Source organism: Homarus americanus, unplaced genomic scaffold (assembly GCF_018991925.1).
Source record: "Homarus americanus isolate GMGI-L3 unplaced genomic scaffold, GMGI_Hamer_2.0 scaffold57980, whole genome shotgun sequence".
In the NCBI taxonomy this organism is placed as follows: Eukaryota; Metazoa; Arthropoda; class Malacostraca; order Decapoda; family Nephropidae; genus Homarus; species Homarus americanus.
In genome coordinates this window covers 16,479,974-16,498,709 of record NW_024716703.1, presented here as the reverse complement: position 1 = coordinate 16,498,709, position 18,736 = coordinate 16,479,974, and the positions used below count along the sequence as shown (strand labels likewise).

Sequence of the window (18,736 nt, the reverse complement as noted above, 5' to 3'; positions counted from 1 at the left end):
TGTTAGATATGTGACGTGGTTTACACAGATTATCATAAATGTTAGAGCAGGTGTGTGTGTGTGTGTGTGAGATGTTAGAAGGTTGGAGGCAGAACCTGCCTGCTTGCTTACGTACAGGTATTTACCTGGCTACCGACTTCCTGATTGCATATCCCCCCTGTCCATTTACCTGCCTGTCCAATTTATCTGTCTGTTTATCTGCCCAAATAATACGCCTTGATATACAACTACCTTGCTGTCCGCCTTTCCCCTCCATAATCCCCACATTTCGTGGACTATAACCCTGAGACAGTGTTGTTTTTAACGTGTCGTCTCCTCAGGGATCGACCTCTCTTACCCTTTACGGCTGCTCCACCTTTTTCCCTGACCGACTGCACACCACTATTCCTCGACCCAGCTGACAGGCTCTATAATACCATTATATTCAATACATAACACCACACACTACAGGGAAAATGAGAAGCTGCGAACCTGCAGTATTCAATAATATAATTGTTCTTTGTTATACCTACATTGTTATAAGCAGAACAAGGTAAATAGCTATGTCGTTGATTATGCAGGTGTACAGGGACTTTTTCATCACCCTGTGCAAGAACCATTACAAAATCTAATTTTCTAAAATCTTGTAAGAGGCAAAATACACTCTGATAACTATTCGTCACATTTCACTACTGTTCTGTATAGATGTAGCGTTAAAGTTGTCAACACTGCAGGGATGCAATACGAACTGTAACCATCAATCGTAAAAAAAGACAGGAACATGTAGCGTAATATATTTTATTTTAAATTAAAGGAGTTATATGTCGGCAGACTTCTGTATTGCGATTAAAGAACCACATTCGCCAGGGGTAGTGAGGCGGCCTTTAACGTACTCGTGAGGCGTCCTAAGGCGTCCCCCTTGACCTATTACTACTGTCTCAGCATGAAGGAGGCAGCATCGCCCAACCACCACCACCACGCCCTTCCCCAGCTGCTAATTGCATCGACTTAACTCATTACATTCTTCCTAAAAATAAAGTGCCAGTTTATGCGTACGATAAGCAAGGTGTACTGGGGTTCTTCATTCTGCACACTTACTCTTGCTTCTAACCTGGGAAGAGAAAGGAATAGTACTGTGAGGGAGGTGGTAAGAAGGCATCACATCTTTATCACACAAGAGAGACGGAAAAGTAGAACCTGGATCTCTGTTAAAGATAAATATGTTATGTAACTCTTCACCTGAACTCGGCAGTGGAAGCGACACTCTTCTGTCAAACTCACTCAAGCAGAACCCTCTCTTGGCGCCTCCCTCATCCCTTCTCCGAGCGCGCACGTCCTTCTCTGTTTTTGTGTCAACCACCTTCCTCTTCTTCACCTTCAAGGATATTCTTCACCCTTGTATTATTCTCTAATTCTCGTTTAACCAAAAACTACTTTTTCGTATCAGTTAAATCTTCTAAAGCGTATTAATAAGCTTCGATGCCAGTTTCTACAAGCTTTGGGCTCGTGTCAACTACTGTAAACCCATAAACCACGAAGAGGGACACTACCGTAAAGCGAGGCCCTTTTGGGAAAGGCCTGACACTTCCTACAAAAACAAAACACATTCTAGTTGTTAACCTTGTTGTTAATATGAGATAAAAAATGTCCTAGAGGCAGAGTTTCCTTTTATAGGTTTACAGGGAACGTTAAAACACAATATAACCCTCTATAAAAGGTGCCATTTGTTCGGTTAAAGTTAAACGATACGAATCTATGCCATGTTATCTTATGCACACGAGACTCAAGTGGTGTGAAGTCCACCGCCTAGCGCCTTGTTGTCCTTTGGCAGGTAATAACTTCGTCTTCTATGTATAAATTACCTCACACAAGCTATTACTTTATCCTCTTCGCCACTGATTGGCTCGTTAGCTTGCTTATCGTACGCATAAACTGGCACTTCATTTTTAGGAAGTTGGTGTCCTTTCACGTGAATGATGTCTCAATTGTCTTTAATACTTATCTACTATACTTTCATATGCCTTGCTCGGTATACACTCTTAACACGATATGCGCTGGTAAGGCATCTGCTGTTACAGCTTGCTCCCTCATGGCATCTGTTCTTTATCATGCATCCATTACCACATTATTTTTCATTGCATTCACCTCTAACTTTATTCGCTGAGTCACCCAACATTTTGCGGTATCGGGGTGCTGTCAATGTTATAAGTAAACAGTCAGGGTGAGAAAGCAGCCCCTCCCTTGACATGAAGCTGAACATGTAAACACTTACAATCAATGCGGACATTTCCACTTACATGTATAATCACTTCACCGCCCTTCAACCTCCTCCTACACTACACCGACAGTGGCCCACCGAATGAAACTGCAGCCTGTTCAGTGTTGCATTTTGTTTGTACTTTTCTGTGAATTCTATTCTCGTTCATAACTTCTTTATTTTTCTTTTGATCTATTTATATTTACGTATATATTATTGATAACAAATATCAAAGTAAAAATTTCCTCTTCGCAGTTTCCCTCCGCTTTATGATCATCACAATGCAGGTAGATGGCGTAGAACCTTTGCTTAATACTGACCAGTGTCCACCTGAGGCTGAGTAAATTATTCCTCCATACACCTTGAGGTCATTCTCTACAACCGTTTTTCTATTATTGTAATACTACTAAAACTGACATATTGTAGAGTACTCTTATTACTTGGTCCTCAGTCATGAACAAGGAATGAACATCAACATATTACAAGTGATCTGCGATTGTTGTATTACTTTTATGCTATGATTATGTTCTCCGTCCTTCTGCCTTTTCTTTTCCTGTACATAACTAACAAAACACCAGAGACGGATAACCTTAATTGTTAAAGCCCGGTTATACATCATAACGTTTTGCTCATAATTTTATATACAATGTTGTTTAAATGCTCTAAGACAAATCCTTTTTATACAGTCGTCTTTATAATGCGCTACCGTTGCTTTTCGATAATTCTTTCCAGCTTTTGTTTTAACCCTTTTCGTCTCAATTGCATTGTATTCACGCTAATCAAACACCGTCTCTGGCATCTTAGAGGTTTCAATTTACTTGTGAGCCAGGAGTATCACGCTCGACGGCCAACACAGGCTGTTATAAATAGAGCAGCCGTGACTTGTCCCTGGAATGTGACATTAAACTCAGTAACTTTGACATATCCAGAGACTGCAGGATGGCTTTAACCACGACTTAGGTGATTTTTTGTGATTGTTGGATGACGAATTAGTAGTGAAGAACATGACCTTCGACACTGGATACAGTGCATGGCACAGAAGAAAATCTCCTCTTCCGTACATCACACACCAAGATCTCCTTTGATAACTTGTTTACTAAATTACAGTACTCGCATTGACGTATTCAGTACTAATTTGGATATGCTATCATTGTAGGTTTAAGCTTATTTACATTCTTTCGAAAGTTTTACTTTTTACGCGTCACTGACAACATAAGCGTAATGCACAAGATGTATCAGTAGGTAATACAAGCTACAGGTTCTGTAGCCAGAAATGACCTAAACTTTTATTAAAGCTCACCACAAATATGCACATAAATCATGAAGTGCTCTTCTCCCTTTAATACTCAGCGAGCACAGTTCTGTTTGTAATCCTCGCATAATAACCATTTAGTATTTATCACAGACCAAATTTGTACATATTCCTCTGGGTGAACAAGTTTGTGTGTGAGCGAGGGAGAACATTTTAAGTCAGTGATCGTAGTCAAGGTGTGTTGGTGTATCACAATGGTTCTACCAGTACACCAAGAACAATGTTGGTGGGAATTTACCAAGAGTCGTTGTTTTAGATCATATTCTCTCGTTTTTTTCTCTACAATTAAGTGAATAGAATAGTTCACACATTAATGTTTTTGAAAGTAAAAACCATGACCAGACACAGTTTTACACCCTGCGTGCTCTTGCAATTTAAATGTTGACAGACTGGGGAAACGCTGGCCGCTCAAATATAATTCCATTGAAATATCCACATGACGCAGTCTTTGAGCCTTATTCCACAGGGTAAAAATCATATTTGGTCCCTCTTTACCCGCCTACACCTGTAATTTTTGGTTGATAAGATGGAGAAAATTATGTCGTCACATTGTTTCCAAACCTAACTTTAATATATTTGAAATGATAACTACGGTAACTAGAGGCGTATCTTATATAAACAATTGTCACTGATGGAAACACTGCTGTAATACATTTCAGATAGAGAAGGAAGATATAGAATTAGTCCTAACTTGGAGTACTGCTCTCATATTTGGGGTGGCTCTTCTTCTGTCCAACTGTTAGATAGGGTGGAATCAAAGGCATTTCGTTGCATTAACTTTCCTCCTTTAGTTGACAATCTTTCTTCCCTTTCTCTTCGCCGCAATGTTGCTTCACTTTCTTTTACAGGTACCGCTGGCAAGGCCGTGGGCTCGTAACACGTCTTGCCCGCGGTGCCCACCGTTTCTCTGTGCCGTTTTAGTACATCCTTCTTTCCTCACACAGCCAAACTGAGGAATGATCTGCCTTCTGCATTTCCACACTCATACAATGTCTCGCTTTAAATAATTTAGTTCGTGTGTTTAAAAGCTCGAGTTACTGAAGCACATAAATACATAAAGATAGCAATTAAGTTGTCAATTAACCATGGAAAAAAAAGATCCTAAAAACACAAAACAAAATATAGTGGAAACTAAGACTGTACTTACAGGTCCGAGTCGCTGAGGCACGTAAACACATAACAAAGAAGGCGGGACTTCCAAGTGTTTTCGTTTTAAGTTTTTCTTGAGATACAATGGATCTCTGAAACCTGACAACATGCTGCACCCCCTCACTTTGTTAACAAGGGAAGGTTCAGAGTCCCTTGTCCAAATTATTTGTGAGGCTTGGAATTCATGCTGAGTGTAGTCATTTGATGTAAACAAAAGTCAAATGAAATGTTTTCTGTAATTTTCACTTGTATGTATAAATTATATTCTAATAATAATTTGTTCGCATTAAAATCACATGATATTGTTTCCTAAAATTTATTTTATTAAAATAAATGAAATAAATGTCTTAAATAATAAATTTTACATAACCAAAGACCATCTAAAGAAGGATAGGAAGGTTCATATCAAGCACTACAAATAAGTGTAGCCAAAACGATGCCAAATACCACCAAAATTTTGGCCTGCTTACAGCACCATCAATTGAGCGAACGAAAAATTAGTTTAGGGGATACAGATATTCCCATTATTCCATTGTAATCATTATGACCCTTAAAATATTACCTCATGTTTCTTAGGCCAAATAATCAAAATCCAATATATAAAACTAAGTATTATATAAAAGTAAATCAGATAACCCATAATAGGCATGTAATTTTATTAGTGATCTAAAATTATAAATTTACCATGTTACTTGCATAATTCGAATGAGTTTACAGTAATTTTGTGATGGATATAATGTAGTGCATTGTGGTATTATTTTACTTTAGGACATAGCGTGCCCGACAGTTCTAAACTACTAAAACATTTAGATCTCCCTATTTTGTGCATTTTGAACCCCATATATACCATGCGGAAATGGATAATAGTGATACAATTAAATTTAATTGATTTTACGTAGCTTTCAGGCTCCATCTGTGATATGTTAATCGGCGCATCACGCATGCTCAATACTGATTGACGTCATCCAGTCGTGACCAATGATGTATCGATATCATCACGCGATTTTTTTTTCGACCAATCACATATGATTTTTTTCAAAGGAATCACCCTGGGTACGATCTTAATTTCATTGATCAATCTCACAGTGGCCGTGGCGGAGGTTGGTCGTCATTTGTGCTCCTACGATTATTTTAAGTTTATTGCTGAGTTTTACGAGAAAGACGATCATTCTATCCAATTCTTACGTATCCCTGGTCCTTCCACTTCTAACTAAGGTATTGGGTACAGGTATTGTACTTTCGGACATGGCGCGCCCCAAAGTCTTAAACTACAGAAATATTTAGGTTAGTTTAAGCTAGACCTACCCCGGCTAATAGTTAGGTTAGGTTAGATGACTCGGTTTCGTTTTCTCCCCCACCCAAAAACCCCGATTTCCCAGGCTCTCCCCCATTATTCTTGTGGGGAGGACGAGCAATTTCCGACAAAAATGAAGGTCATATTCGTTTAAAACACACCAAAATACACTGGAAAAACATATTGGTCAACCCCTAGGGACTCATGTTCTAAAATAAAAATTTACCAAATTAATAAGTGCATGCCACAATTAATCAATGCAATTCCTAACAGTTACATCTTGTCGGCAGTGTAAGAGTAGTGTCAGGTACTGCTCCAGGAGGTGTACATTCCCCGTGCGTCATCAGTGGGCCAGGGGATTGGGGTAGGACGGGAGGCAAGGCTGTGGACGGGTGTGGTTGGGAAATCAAGAATAATGATTCAGAGTGACGAATAGAGGAAGGTAATGGAAACACATGAGTATTCTTAGCTCCATTGCAAATTGTAAATCACTTGATGTTGTTGATCTTTTGGTTAAAATTTCACTTGTTTCGTATTCTTCAAGTAGCACCAATTCTCTTTTGTTCTTACACCGTTGTTTTGAAATACTTTTTTTTTCGTTTGCATCTGTACTTCTATCTATTTTAATCTACTGTCATATTATAATTCATGTTTATCTACTTGTTAATAACCTTCTTGCCTTCTGCTTTTGATTTTAGACTCGGGTATTGTAACCATTCAGAAATATTACCCTTTAATGAGGTTACAGTTTAAAGACCATTGTAGCATTTGGTGTACGGATCACTGTAGCACCAGCTGTGACTTGCTTTTATCCTCTTCGCCACTGATGGGCTTGTTAGCCGCTTGGGCGATCGGTCACGTCTCTTTTCATTTATCTTCTTCACCAAAAGATCGGCTCGCTAGCCGCCCGGGCGATCGGTCACGTCTCTGTCACGCACTGTTGGCAAATACTGGGCATGCACCGGCTCCTGAATGTACCTGAACCCGCTCCAGTATTGGTCAAGTCTTGTCTTGAAAGAGCTCACACTCGGTGCCGTCACAACACTCAATGGTAGATTGTTCCAAGAGTTTACAACCCTCGCTCCGAAAAAGTTTGCCCTCACTGTTTTCTGGACTTGCGGCTTCTTCAATCTTGAGCTGTGACCCCTTGTGGGGCGACCGTCCGCCAGCTCCAAGTAAGGACACTCAACTGAGTAGTGCCCCCTGAGATGCTTATACACCTCAACTAGGTCCCCCCTTGCCCGTCTGTGGTATAAGCTAGGCAAGTTCAGGCGCTCCAATCTCTCAGGGTAGCTGAGGTGCCGAAGTGCAGGCACCAGTCTGGTGGCCCTCCTCTGAACATTTTCAACCAACTGACAGTCCCTAGCATATCTCGGGGACCAGATGGGGTGACAGTACTCCAGATGGGGAAGCACTTCACTCCTGAAGATCGTTACAAGGGACGGACCTAAACGACCTTCTTATAAGACCCAATAATTTATTTGCCTGATTTACCTTCTTCTCGCAATGGCCCGAGAACTTCAGCTCATTGTCAACATACACACCTAGGTCCTTCTCACACACAGTCTCAACTAGTGCAGTTTCTTCATCCCATTGGGACATATGATACGCCTCCTTACCGTTGGTACGCCCCAGGTGCATCCTCTTACACTTCGTGACATTGAATCTCAGCAGCCATTTCTTCGACCATTCCTGGAGCCCACAGAGGTCCTTCTGCAGCTCTTCACAGTCCGCTTGGTTCTTAATTTCCCGAAATAACTTGGCGTCATCGGCAAACATTTGTATGGAGGAGTGTACAACGTCAGGCATGTCATTTATGAAACAAACAAACAACAGCGGGCCCAATACACTGCCCTGTGGTACCCCACTTGTTACAAGTACAGATATCGATTTCGTGCCATTAATCACCATACACTGCTTGCGGTCATGTAGAAAGTCTTCTATCCACGCTAGAACATTTCCCCGAATTCCGTACCCTTCCAGTTTGATTTTCAGCCTTTCGTGGGGTACACTGTCGAAAGCCTTGGCAAAATCTAGGTTAATATTACCATCCCGTTCCAGAATATGGGTCCAAATATCCAATACCTTGAGCAATTGTGTCAAGCAAGAGCGCCCCGGCATAAAGCCGTGTTGGCAATCTTTTACAAGGTTGTTTCGTATTAAATGTTCCATTGCGGCATCTCTGATAATACTCTCAAGTACTTTACATATTATGCTGGTCAGGCTCACCGGTCTATAGTTGTTCGTGGAGTGACGATCGCCCTTCTTGAAGATAGGACTCACATAAGCCACTTTCCATTCACTGGGGACCATTTGTTCATCCAGGCATTTACAAAACAGGATCTTCAGGGGCTCTGCAAGCTCGTTGCACAACTCTCTTAGCACTCTAGGATGCACCATGTCAGGGCCGGGACTCTTATGGACCTTTAGCCTGGACAGTTTATTTCTAATACCCTCTTCTGTGAACACAATGTGGGTCAGTGCTGTGTCGAACCGTCTGTCCTCAAACGCAGGAAGGTTAGTTGCATCCTCTCTTGTGAACACTGAGGAAAAGAAGCTGTTCAATGCCTCAGCTTTATCCTGGTCAGAATCTGCGTAACTACCATCCACCAGCCTCAGGTCTGATACTCCTACTCGCGTTTTCAATTTCGACTTTGCATAGCGGTAAAACGCCTTTGGGTTTGACTTGACCTCGCTTGCAACCAGCCTCTGGAACTCCTTTTCAGCCCTCCTAGACTCTATCTTTGCTTGGTTTCTGGCTCTTGCATACATCCTCCTGTCTTGCTCATCGTTTGACCCAACCCAAGTCTTGAATTTCTGGGTTTTCTTCTTAATTTTGTCGACCGCCGCATGGTTCATGTGTAGTGATCCCCTCGTATTCCTAGAAGCACTGGGTTTGGTCTTGGGTATATATTTATCGATCAAATGGGTCATTTTACTAGTTATGATATTCAGCGTAGTGTCTGCGTTCTTGTACCTTAATAAGTCAGGCCAGTTGATACCCCTCATCTCTTCCCTCATCCCAGTGTAATTTCCCTTGTAATATTTGCACCTTGGCCTGGCCTTATCTTGAACTAGGTAACAGTTAAATCTGAATGACAACACTGTATGGTGACTGGTGCCAACTGGGGCAAGGTGTTCCAGTTTGGCCACCATACCCTCCTCGTTTGTTATGATGAGGTCAAGTGGCTTGGGTGTTTGCTCCCCTCTGTAATGTGTCGGGTCTCTAACATGTTGGAACAGAAAATTATCTCTCAGAGTTTCTACGAAAAGAGTAGCAGGGTTATTCAAGTCATTCGGGGTGGACTCGTTTCTCCAGTCGATGTCGCCATAGTTAAAGTCCCCCATGATAAGGAGGTGGCTAGGGTTGAGCATCGCCGCATTGTTTATTAAGGTTCTTAAGTTCCTTTGATTTAGTGGGCCACAGTTTGGGGATCTGTAGATACACCCGACGATAAGTAAGTCCCCTCCCTTTAATTTAATTTTACACCACTTGGACTCTTCAAAAACATCCTCTCCCTGTACCCTCGCCTGGCTGGCTCTAAGGTCTTGCCTAGCGTAGATAACCACACCCCTTTGCAAGTTTCTTGAGATAGGTTCGTAAATGAGTCATATCCAGCAATACTGAACTCACATTCCTCTGGGTCGATTCTCCTGTTCTTGTACAACAGTTCTACAACTCCTACAATATCTGGTTGGTGTACTCTTAGTAGTGTTTCAAACTCCTCCCTCTTATCAAGGAACGTGTCAGTGTTAGTGTATATGACATTCAAGCCAGAATTTGTTCTCGGTAACGTCTCTGCTCTTAGTAATAAACCCGCTCCCCCCACATTCTCAGAAGCTGCAGCATTTGCTAAGTGCACTGTATTTTGCAGGGTGTGGTTAGTTCTCTATAATGAAACATGAATTTAGAGTTATTGCGTAAAGTTACTGAAGCTTTATCTGCCTTCCCAGTTCATCGTAACGCCCCAAATGTATAGAACACATTAATGTCAAATTTTCTATAAATTATAACTTCACATAAGGTGATCGAGAAAACCGATCGAAGCCGCCGTCTCATTGTGTAAAGATGGACAAACAAAACTCAATCGAAATATATTTCCGACTGGACAAAATCCTACCACCAGAATAACAGAATGGACAAAATCTCACCAGTTGTCTTTAGTTTTAATACTGTCTTCGATTGGCTTAGGTTAGGTTAGATTACGTTAGGTTAGGTTGGGTTAGGTTTGGCTTGGTTAGGTTTCGTCTCACAATCCCATTCTAGGGAAATTCGCTACGGCCATAATATAGATTACCGCAACATAAAACGACCTATTTCTGCCATTGTAACGTCAAGTATTGTTCATCCTGTAGACCTCATATTTTTTTTAATTCTCCATTATGTATAATGAATCATTGTTGCGTCACTTCATCAGATTCCCACAGCTTATTTGTATGAATCGAATAATTGCAGGTCTCAATTGTTCCTCTTTCTGTGACAACACAACATACATATATCGTTTCTCACTAGTATTGATTTTTTTTCATTTTTGTATTTCTTTATGGTTCATTATTATTATTATTATTACAGTGTTATTATTATTATTATCATTATTGTTTTATTATTTTATTTTTAATTTTGTATTTTTATTAAAAATTTTATTTACTATGAATTATTATTATTATTATTATTATTATTATTATTATTATTATTATTATTATTATTATTATTATTATTATTAAATTTTCGCCCCCCAGGCCCCGCGATGTTGGTCAATGACATGCCCGGGTGGGCTAATCCCGTAAAAAAAAAAAAATATATATATATATATATATATATATATATATATATATATATATATATATATATATATATATATATATATATATATACACAGTATAGGGATGGACGTATACATACGCACTGGAGACACATGTGACCTAGACTACTGGAGGCATGTCTGATCTAAATGACTGGTGTTATTTGTGAATCAGGTCAGTGAAGAAACTTAATTTATATCACTGGTTACACCTGACAGCCTGGATAGATCACCGGTGACAGATAAACTATAGATAAAATTAGACACAAGAACTTAATAAACTAATGGAGAATATGGACTCAAGAACGTGGACTCTACTAAATTCCCTGAGGGCTTAAGATGATTGTATCGTGTGGGTCAGGGGGATCATTCGACACGCGGGGAGGGGCGGGATCCTTCGACGCGGACGTACTGAAGGAGAAACATTCATCTGAAGCTGCCAGTTGATATTATCAAAACTGGGAAAAAATGGGTGCGAGACCTCAATTGCGAACCCTGTAATATTTAGACACCTCCCAAAATTTCATAAGATTACATGCCCGAGAGAAAACCATAACATAAGCATAGCTCGTCGAGAAACTATATGGTGTTTCAAGTTCCGCTGACGTATAGAGTGGTGTTAGGAATGTGCTAAAGGCGGTAGGCCCGGGACAACTGCGGGGTGCCTAAAGAAGGTTCAAGGAAAGGGCAGAGTGGGAGGGATGGTAAGCGGCGCGGGTATATAAGGTGGCGGTCGACAAGGAGCAAGCACACAATCTCCCAGCGAGTGACTGCAACATGCGAGCTCTGGTGGGTACACTTAGTGTTAACTGTTAGTGACAATTGAATTTTATCCGTAAGCTGCTTGTGTCTATTTGATCTCTTGGATGTACTCTTAAGTGTGCTCTCTAAAATATGGATTATTGTGAAAGTCAGTTTTGCTAATGTTAAAGCTCATCTTTTAGCGATAATGGGAAATTGAAGTTGCAATGTGACTAGTTTTAAATCTGGTAACAAATGTGGCTCTGTTCAGTAGATAATACACGGTATCTCAGAAGTTCGAATGCATAAGAAAAGTTTTTTCACGTTATTTTTTTTATTCTAAATGTTCTATTTGAAAACCATTGGCAAGTAAACACTTATCTATTCTTTCATGTAAGGTTCCTTCGAATGCTTTTTTAAGTGACATTTTATCAGAATAAAAGGATAACATTCTATGGGTTTTGGACTTTCCATACGCCCTGTTTTTGTTGTGCTATTTAACGGACAACTTATGCAGTAAAGAAAATTTTCAGGCTATAAATGATAAAGCTAACTCCATTTGTTAGATGTAAAATCTCTCCTGACCATCGAATTTCCTTTATTTATTGCACCAAATCATACTGCATTTTCGTTGTTCTACTCGATATATTAGTCTATCACAATAAAAGATGTAATACAGTGTTTATTAGACATGATTACATGATTATTCATAATATATATATATATATATATATATATATATATATATATATATATATATATATATATATATATATATATATATATATATCGATAAAACCACACATGAAAAGGGAAACAATGGAGCACCCTAGCTTTCGTCTTTATTCAAGACATGTAATCATGTCTAATAAGCATTGTATTGTTCGTAAGGGGAAACTTGCACACGTGTCACCTTCGTGTCAGCCCCGGCAGGAGTGAAGGTCAAGCCAGTCTGATGCAACATTTTACTAAATGAAATACAAAAAATACACTTTCACTACGGTTTTAGTGCGCAGGTTTGTGTCCAGTTCTAGGTATATCTCGCCATTTCTAACAGCTTTTCTTAGTAATGTTTCCGTCGCAAATAATTCGTTTTCGAGAAAATCGCATTAATTTGTTAAATTATGGGCAAATGTAAAAATTTACCGATTATCGCTTGAAAACGCCAAAATTAGCCCAATCTTATGAATCTCGCAAATTTCAATTTTATACAACCTCGTGCCTTGTCTTATTATTTCCGCGAATGAGCAATTTGTAAAATAGAACTGCATCATTGTATCATTACATCCCCGAATTAGCTCACATTGTTGTAATCACATGGCCTCCTTGTTGTATCCCTAATGTACACGCGATAACTCTTCATAAGGTTGATTGGTTTTCATGAAACTTAGTCGCGACATTATTCCTCCAAATGTCCATACTAGTTCAGTGTGTCAGGGGAAATATTGACTATCTGATTTGGGCGAGTCATTACACGTGAAATCTGGTTATTTAAGCCCTGCTTTTATTCTGATGTGGATGAACAGGACTGGGACAGTGAGGTAATGGTTTACTGTATTGCTTGCATTCGCAGGCCATTAATTCTAGTTTGTCGTAAAGCTATACTTTTCCGTGTTTTCTACAGTGGAAATTCGATTAAGTAATTTTGGACTTTCTCTTACTTTTTAATTAATTTTATCCTCTTCGCCACTGATTGGCTCGTTAGCCACTTGGGCGGTCGGTCACGTCTCTGATACGCATTGTTGGCAGATACTGGGAATGCACTGGCTGCTGAATATATCGGAACCTGCTCCAGTGTTGGTCAAGTCTGGCATTTAAAGGTGATCACGCTCGGTGCCGTCACAACGCTCTCTGGCAGATTGTTCCAAGAGTTCACAATTCTCACTCCTAAATAATTTGCCCTCACTTTTCTGGACTTATGGCTTCTTCACCCATGAGCTGTGACCCCTTGTGGGGCGGGCATCCGCCAGCTCCAGGTATGTACAATGAAAGACAAAAGTTGTGTCGTGAAATTTGGTGAAAACATATGCCGAAGGGCTAAACCTTTGGTACGCTCTGCCTTGTGGTAGGGGGCTATCATAATGTTTCATAAGTTATATTTAATCTTCGGACAAAACCGCTACACGACTTTTGTCTTTGATTGTGCTTTCAACCGAGTAGTGCCCCCTGAGATGTGCATACTCTTCGATTAGGACGTCCCTCGTCCGTCTGTAATATAAGCTTGGTAGTTGCAGTTGGTTCAAGCTTTCTGGGTAACTGAGGTTCCGTAGAGCAGGCAGCAGTCTGGTGGCCCTCCTTTGGACATTTTCAATCAATTGACAGTCTCTAGCAAACCTCGGGCTCGGGAACCAGACAATACTCCACGCCACTATTCTTTTCTCATGATAAACTTATATTTAGCATATGATGTCTATCCCCCATTCCCTAGTCATCTTTGGAAACTACTTTCACGTTGTCCAATTCATATGAAATTTGGAAAGGAAGGGATTTAACAAATTTTGGTTAAACGTAATCACTTTATCTACATTATTTTTGTGTTCTTTACTGCTGACACTTCTAGCCCGTCGGATACTAGCACAATATTCAAATAGTTAGTCTTAATATTGTTATTGATATTGCCATTCTTATTTTGTTTTCATTTAATTGCCTTTACTTGATGAAGGCGTTGAGCTTGCGTAATTAAATGTTACTTGTTGTAATCTTATTGCTATCTCTTATACTTGTGGTCAGAAAATGATGGGTTTTCTTCCTTACAGTTCCTTCTGTCACTGTTCCTGGCTGCTCAGGCAGCGCCACTTGTCGGGCCTGAGGGTGATGCCCCTGTAGTAGCCGACTCGGAGGTGTCCCTATCACAACCAGCTGAAGCTCCTGCAGACACTGGGGTTGTAGAACCGGCAGTTGAAGTTGAACTTGCTGTTGACGAAGCGGGTTCAACTGTGATGGTAGAAGCACAAGAAACCGCCCCAGTAGAAGAGACTGCTGCAGATGAGGCCATTGAAGCTAAGGAAGCTGTTCCAGTTGAGGAGACTGCAGCAGCTGAAGAGACTGCTCCAGTTGATGCCATTGAAGCTCAAGAAGCTGCAGCAGCTGAAGAGGCTGCTCCAGTTGAGGCCATTGAAGCTCAGGAAGCTGCTCCAGCTGAGGAGACTGTAGAAGCTGAAGTGGCTGCTCCAGGTGAAGCCATCGAAGCTCAGGAAGCTGCTCCAGTTGAGACTGAAGAAGCTGTTCCAGGTGAGGCCATTGAAGCCCAGGAAGCTGCTCCAGGTGAAGCCATCGAAGCTCAGGAAGCTGCTCCAGCTGAGGAGACTGCAGCAGCTGAAGTGGCTGCTCCAGGTGAAGCCATTAAAGCCCAGGAAGCTGCAGCTGAGGAGACTGCAGCAGCTGAAGTGGCTGCTCCAGGTGAAGCCATTAAAGCCCAGGAAGCTGCAGCTGAGGAGACTGTCCCAGCCGAGGAGACCACAGCAGCTGAGGAGGCTGCAGCAGCTGAAGTGGCTGCTCCAGGTGAGGCCATCGAAGCTCAGGAAGCTGCTCCAGCTGAGGAGACTGTCCCAGCCGAGGAGACTACAGCAGCTGAGGAGGCTGCAGCAGCTGAAGTGGCTGCTCCAGGTGAGGCCATCGAAGCTCAGGAAGCTGCTCCAGCTGAGGAGACTGTCCCAGCCGAAGAGACTACAGCAGCTGGAGGCTGCAGCAGCTGAAGTGGCTGCTCCAGGTGAGGCCATCGAAGCTCAGGAAGCTGCTCCAGCTGAGGAGACTGTCCCAGCCGAGGAGACTACAGCAGCTGAGGAGGCTGCAGCAGCTGAAGTGGCTGCTGCCCAGGTGAGGCCATCGAAGCTCAGGAAGCTGCTCCTGAGCTGAGGAGACTGTCCCAGCCGAGCTGAGAGGAGACTGTCCCAGCAGGAGACCACAGTAGCTGAGGAGGCTGCAGCAGCTGAAGTGGCTGCTCCAGGTGAGGCCATCGAAGCTCAGGAAGCTGCTCCAGCTGAGGAGACTGTCCCAGCCGAGGAGACTACAGTTGAGGAGGCTGCAGCAGCTGAAGTGGCTGCTCCAGGTGAGGCCATTGAAGCTCAGGAAGCTGCTCCAGCTGAGGAGACTGTCCCAGCCGAGGAGACTACAGCAGCTGAGGAGGCTGCAGCAGCTGAGGTGGCTGCTCCAGGTGAGGCCATCGAAGCTCAGGAAGCTGCTCCAGCTGAGGAGACTGTCCCAGCCGAGGAGACCACAGCAGCTGAGGAGGCTGCAGCAGCCTGCAGCAGGGCTGCTCCAGGTGAGGCCATCGAAGCCCAGGAAGCTGCTCCAGCTGAGGAGACTGTCCCAGCCGAGGAGCCGACTGTCCCAGCCGAGGAGACTACAGTAGCTGAGGAGGCTGCAGCAGCTGAAGAGGCTGCTCCAGGTGAGGCCATTGAAGCTCAGGAAGCTGCTCTAACCGAGGAGACTGTCCCAGCCGAGGAGACTACAGTAGCTGAGGAGGCTGCAGCAGCTGAGGTGGCTGCTCCAGGTGAGGCCATCGAAGCCCAGGAAGCTGCTCCAGCTGAGGAGACTGTCCCAGCCGAGGAGACCACAGCAGCTGAGGAGGCTGCAGCAGCTGAAGTGGCTGCTCCAGGTGAGGCCATCGAAGCTCAGGAAGCTGCTCCAGCTGAGGAGACTGTCCCAGCCGAGGAGACTACAGCAGCTGAGGAGGCTGCAGCAGCTGAGGAGGCTGCAGCAGCTGAAGAGACTGTTCCAGGTGAGGCCACTGAAGCTCAGGAAGCTGCTCCAGCTGCGGAGACTGCAGCAGCTGAAGAGGCTGCTCCAGTTGAAGCCATCAAAGCTCAGAAAGCTGCTGCAGTTGAGGAGATTCCACTTGAAGAATCTGTTCCAGCTGCTGAACCTACCCAAGCTGAAGAGGCCCCAGGAAATGAGGTTACAGGAGATGAAGCTGTAGCAGCTTCAGAGATCGTTTCTGCCACACCTACTGTCATCTCTGTTGGAACTCCTGTTGTCACTAAGGCCAGTGTTACCCCAGCAGCTACAAACCTTGTGAACCCCGTGATGAGGGTAGACCCACGCTACCAAAGCTTCATCTATCCCAACGACGCCCCTGACATTGTGGCAGCCAAGATTGTCTTCTTCAACCACCATGCTGCTCGCCTGCCAACCCTCCCTACCATCTAAACTATCAAGTTTTGACTGATCCATTCAGTGGTAAGTTATTTGCCTAAAATTTAATTCAATATTGGATATACCCAAAAAGCCTAATCATGAAACGGCATCATTTGCAGCAATTTAAAATCTGCAGATGAAAGGTGTATAATATTTAAATTATCCATGTAATCACTCCTTGTACAATAATAAAATCTCACTTCCCTCATTTTTCTGAGCATAAATACAGGTACTAAAAGGGTTGGACCTTCTGATGTTCTTATTATCACTGGCATTTGCCTTTCTTTTTAAAAGGAATTGTATATTTGAACTTTAACATATTGAGAGGATGTGAGGCATAATAAGTGAATCAAAATTGTATATAAATGCAAATTATTAGTTTAAGTCATTGTACATATCATGTTCACGACTTTGTAAATATTGTAGGTGGAAACCAGCTTGGTACTGTCATATAATATTAACTACAGTAGTATTGCTCATCTAGTCGTAGAATGAAGATAGGGGGACTGACTTTATGAAGAGTAGCAAGGTGGCCCAGATGTAAGGGCACAGTGAGTACAAAGGTGTAAAAAGAATAATACGTATTACCTTCATGGTGATCAGGTATGGCATCATATGTACAGTAATTTCTATCAACGTGATGTGTGATGACAGTGGCATCTTTGTATATAGCTTGGGAAACTTAAAATAAGCTGGCCTGTATCAGCTCAAACTGCTCAATATTTCCTCTATTTCTTGTGTCGGAAGTCAGGAATCATGAGTGACTATGACGGAGGAGTACTGGCTGTATAGTGGAACTCCTTTACAAGGTGGCCGATACTGGCAGCGTCCTACCGCTGGGAGATTGTCACTCATATCTCTGGTTCTTGCTCCCATTTGCTAAACCTTTGCTCTCAAATTCTAATGACATATACAGTACTGTACTGAATAAATATTAAATTTTGATTTAACTGAGCAAGATTTAGCAAATGAACATAAAACAAGTATTCTCAGCTTAGTAGACCCATAGCAATTGTAAATATGGTTGTGTTCTTAAAAAATTTACCTTTCTGTAGATGCTTAAAGGATATGAACTTGTCCTTGATGTGAAAGATGGAACACAGAGTATTATTTTCAAAATAAAGTGCTAAATAATAAGATGTCTGAATTTTATTTTATTATCTGTGAACACCATTTGCTTACTCAAAAGCAATCTCAAATAAGCTCCTATAAAAAAATAAATAAATAATGCAGTAACATGATAAATGATAACTAATGCATCACCCCAGTTTAAAACATCAATCATCAGTTTAATGTCTAAAGTGACATTAGCCAAACCATGACTGGCCAAAGTGAAAGGAAAAGAGAGAAAGTATCCTTCAGGTCCCAGTCACAAGTTTCCTGTTTAATTACAGGGCTAAATGCAACCCACATCGTAAGGCCATGAGGACAAATAGTTTCTTGTTGACTGTAAGGTCAATCACACAGACACATACATCTCTTTGCTGTTACCTTGAGTCGAGTACTGTATAACATATAAGTACAGTACTGTACATACATACAGGACGAGTATGGGATACACAGTAAACTAGCCATCAATCATAGCAAATTCAAAATGTATAAACAACAAAATAGACTTTTAAAATAATGTCTGTTAATTTATTTCAATATTTTGCTTGTTTCATATTTATCAAAGCTTCTAGGCTGTTGCTGGATGACCCTTACAAATACCCTCTTCTCAAGTAAAAGAAAAAATATATATTAACTCTTCCGGTTGCACTAGTTTAACTGGCTATCCTTAAAGATATTCTATTACCGCCCCAAGAAAGTTGTATTTCATATTTCTGTGTTTCTAAAGGACTGAGTGGGTGTATAAAATCCGTTATTCATAGCAAAATGCAATGTACATAGAGATAGCACATAAATACGGACAACAGGGCCGGATTCAGGAGTGGGCAAAGTGGGCAGCTGCCCAGGGGCCTCCACAATCTGGGGGCCTCCACATATTACAATATTTTATTTATTTGTTTATTCATTTGGATTATTTTTATTTTCATTCTTTAAAATTCATGTTTATCTATTCCATC

At 41.7% G+C, this 18,736-nt stretch overlaps 1 protein-coding gene across 9 annotated transcripts; it reads left to right on the top strand.

The window, feature by feature from the left end:
* Positions 1-11,523: 11,523 nt before the first annotated feature.
* On the top strand, positions 11,524-17,809 carry LOC121858316 (myristoylated alanine-rich C-kinase substrate-like). Of its 9 annotated transcripts, none has more exons than XM_042354659.1 (6): positions 11,524-11,582; positions 14,291-14,972; positions 15,009-15,091; positions 15,432-15,536; positions 15,621-15,743; positions 15,834-17,809. In XM_042354659.1, exons 1-6 carry the CDS (start codon positions 11,571-11,573, stop codon positions 16,680-16,682), a joined length of 1,854 nt encoding a protein of 617 aa, XP_042210593.1. In that variant the 5' UTR covers positions 11,524-11,570; the 3' UTR covers positions 16,683-17,809. The 9 variants fall into 9 exon arrangements, with proteins under 9 accessions (XP_042210593.1, XP_042210595.1, XP_042210594.1 ...); XM_042354661.1 differs by having other exon boundaries at positions 14,291-15,091; positions 15,834-16,013; positions 16,101-17,809; XM_042354660.1 differs by having other exon boundaries at positions 14,291-15,091; positions 15,834-16,082; positions 16,170-17,809.
* The last annotated feature ends 927 nt before the right edge of the window (positions 17,810-18,736 follow it).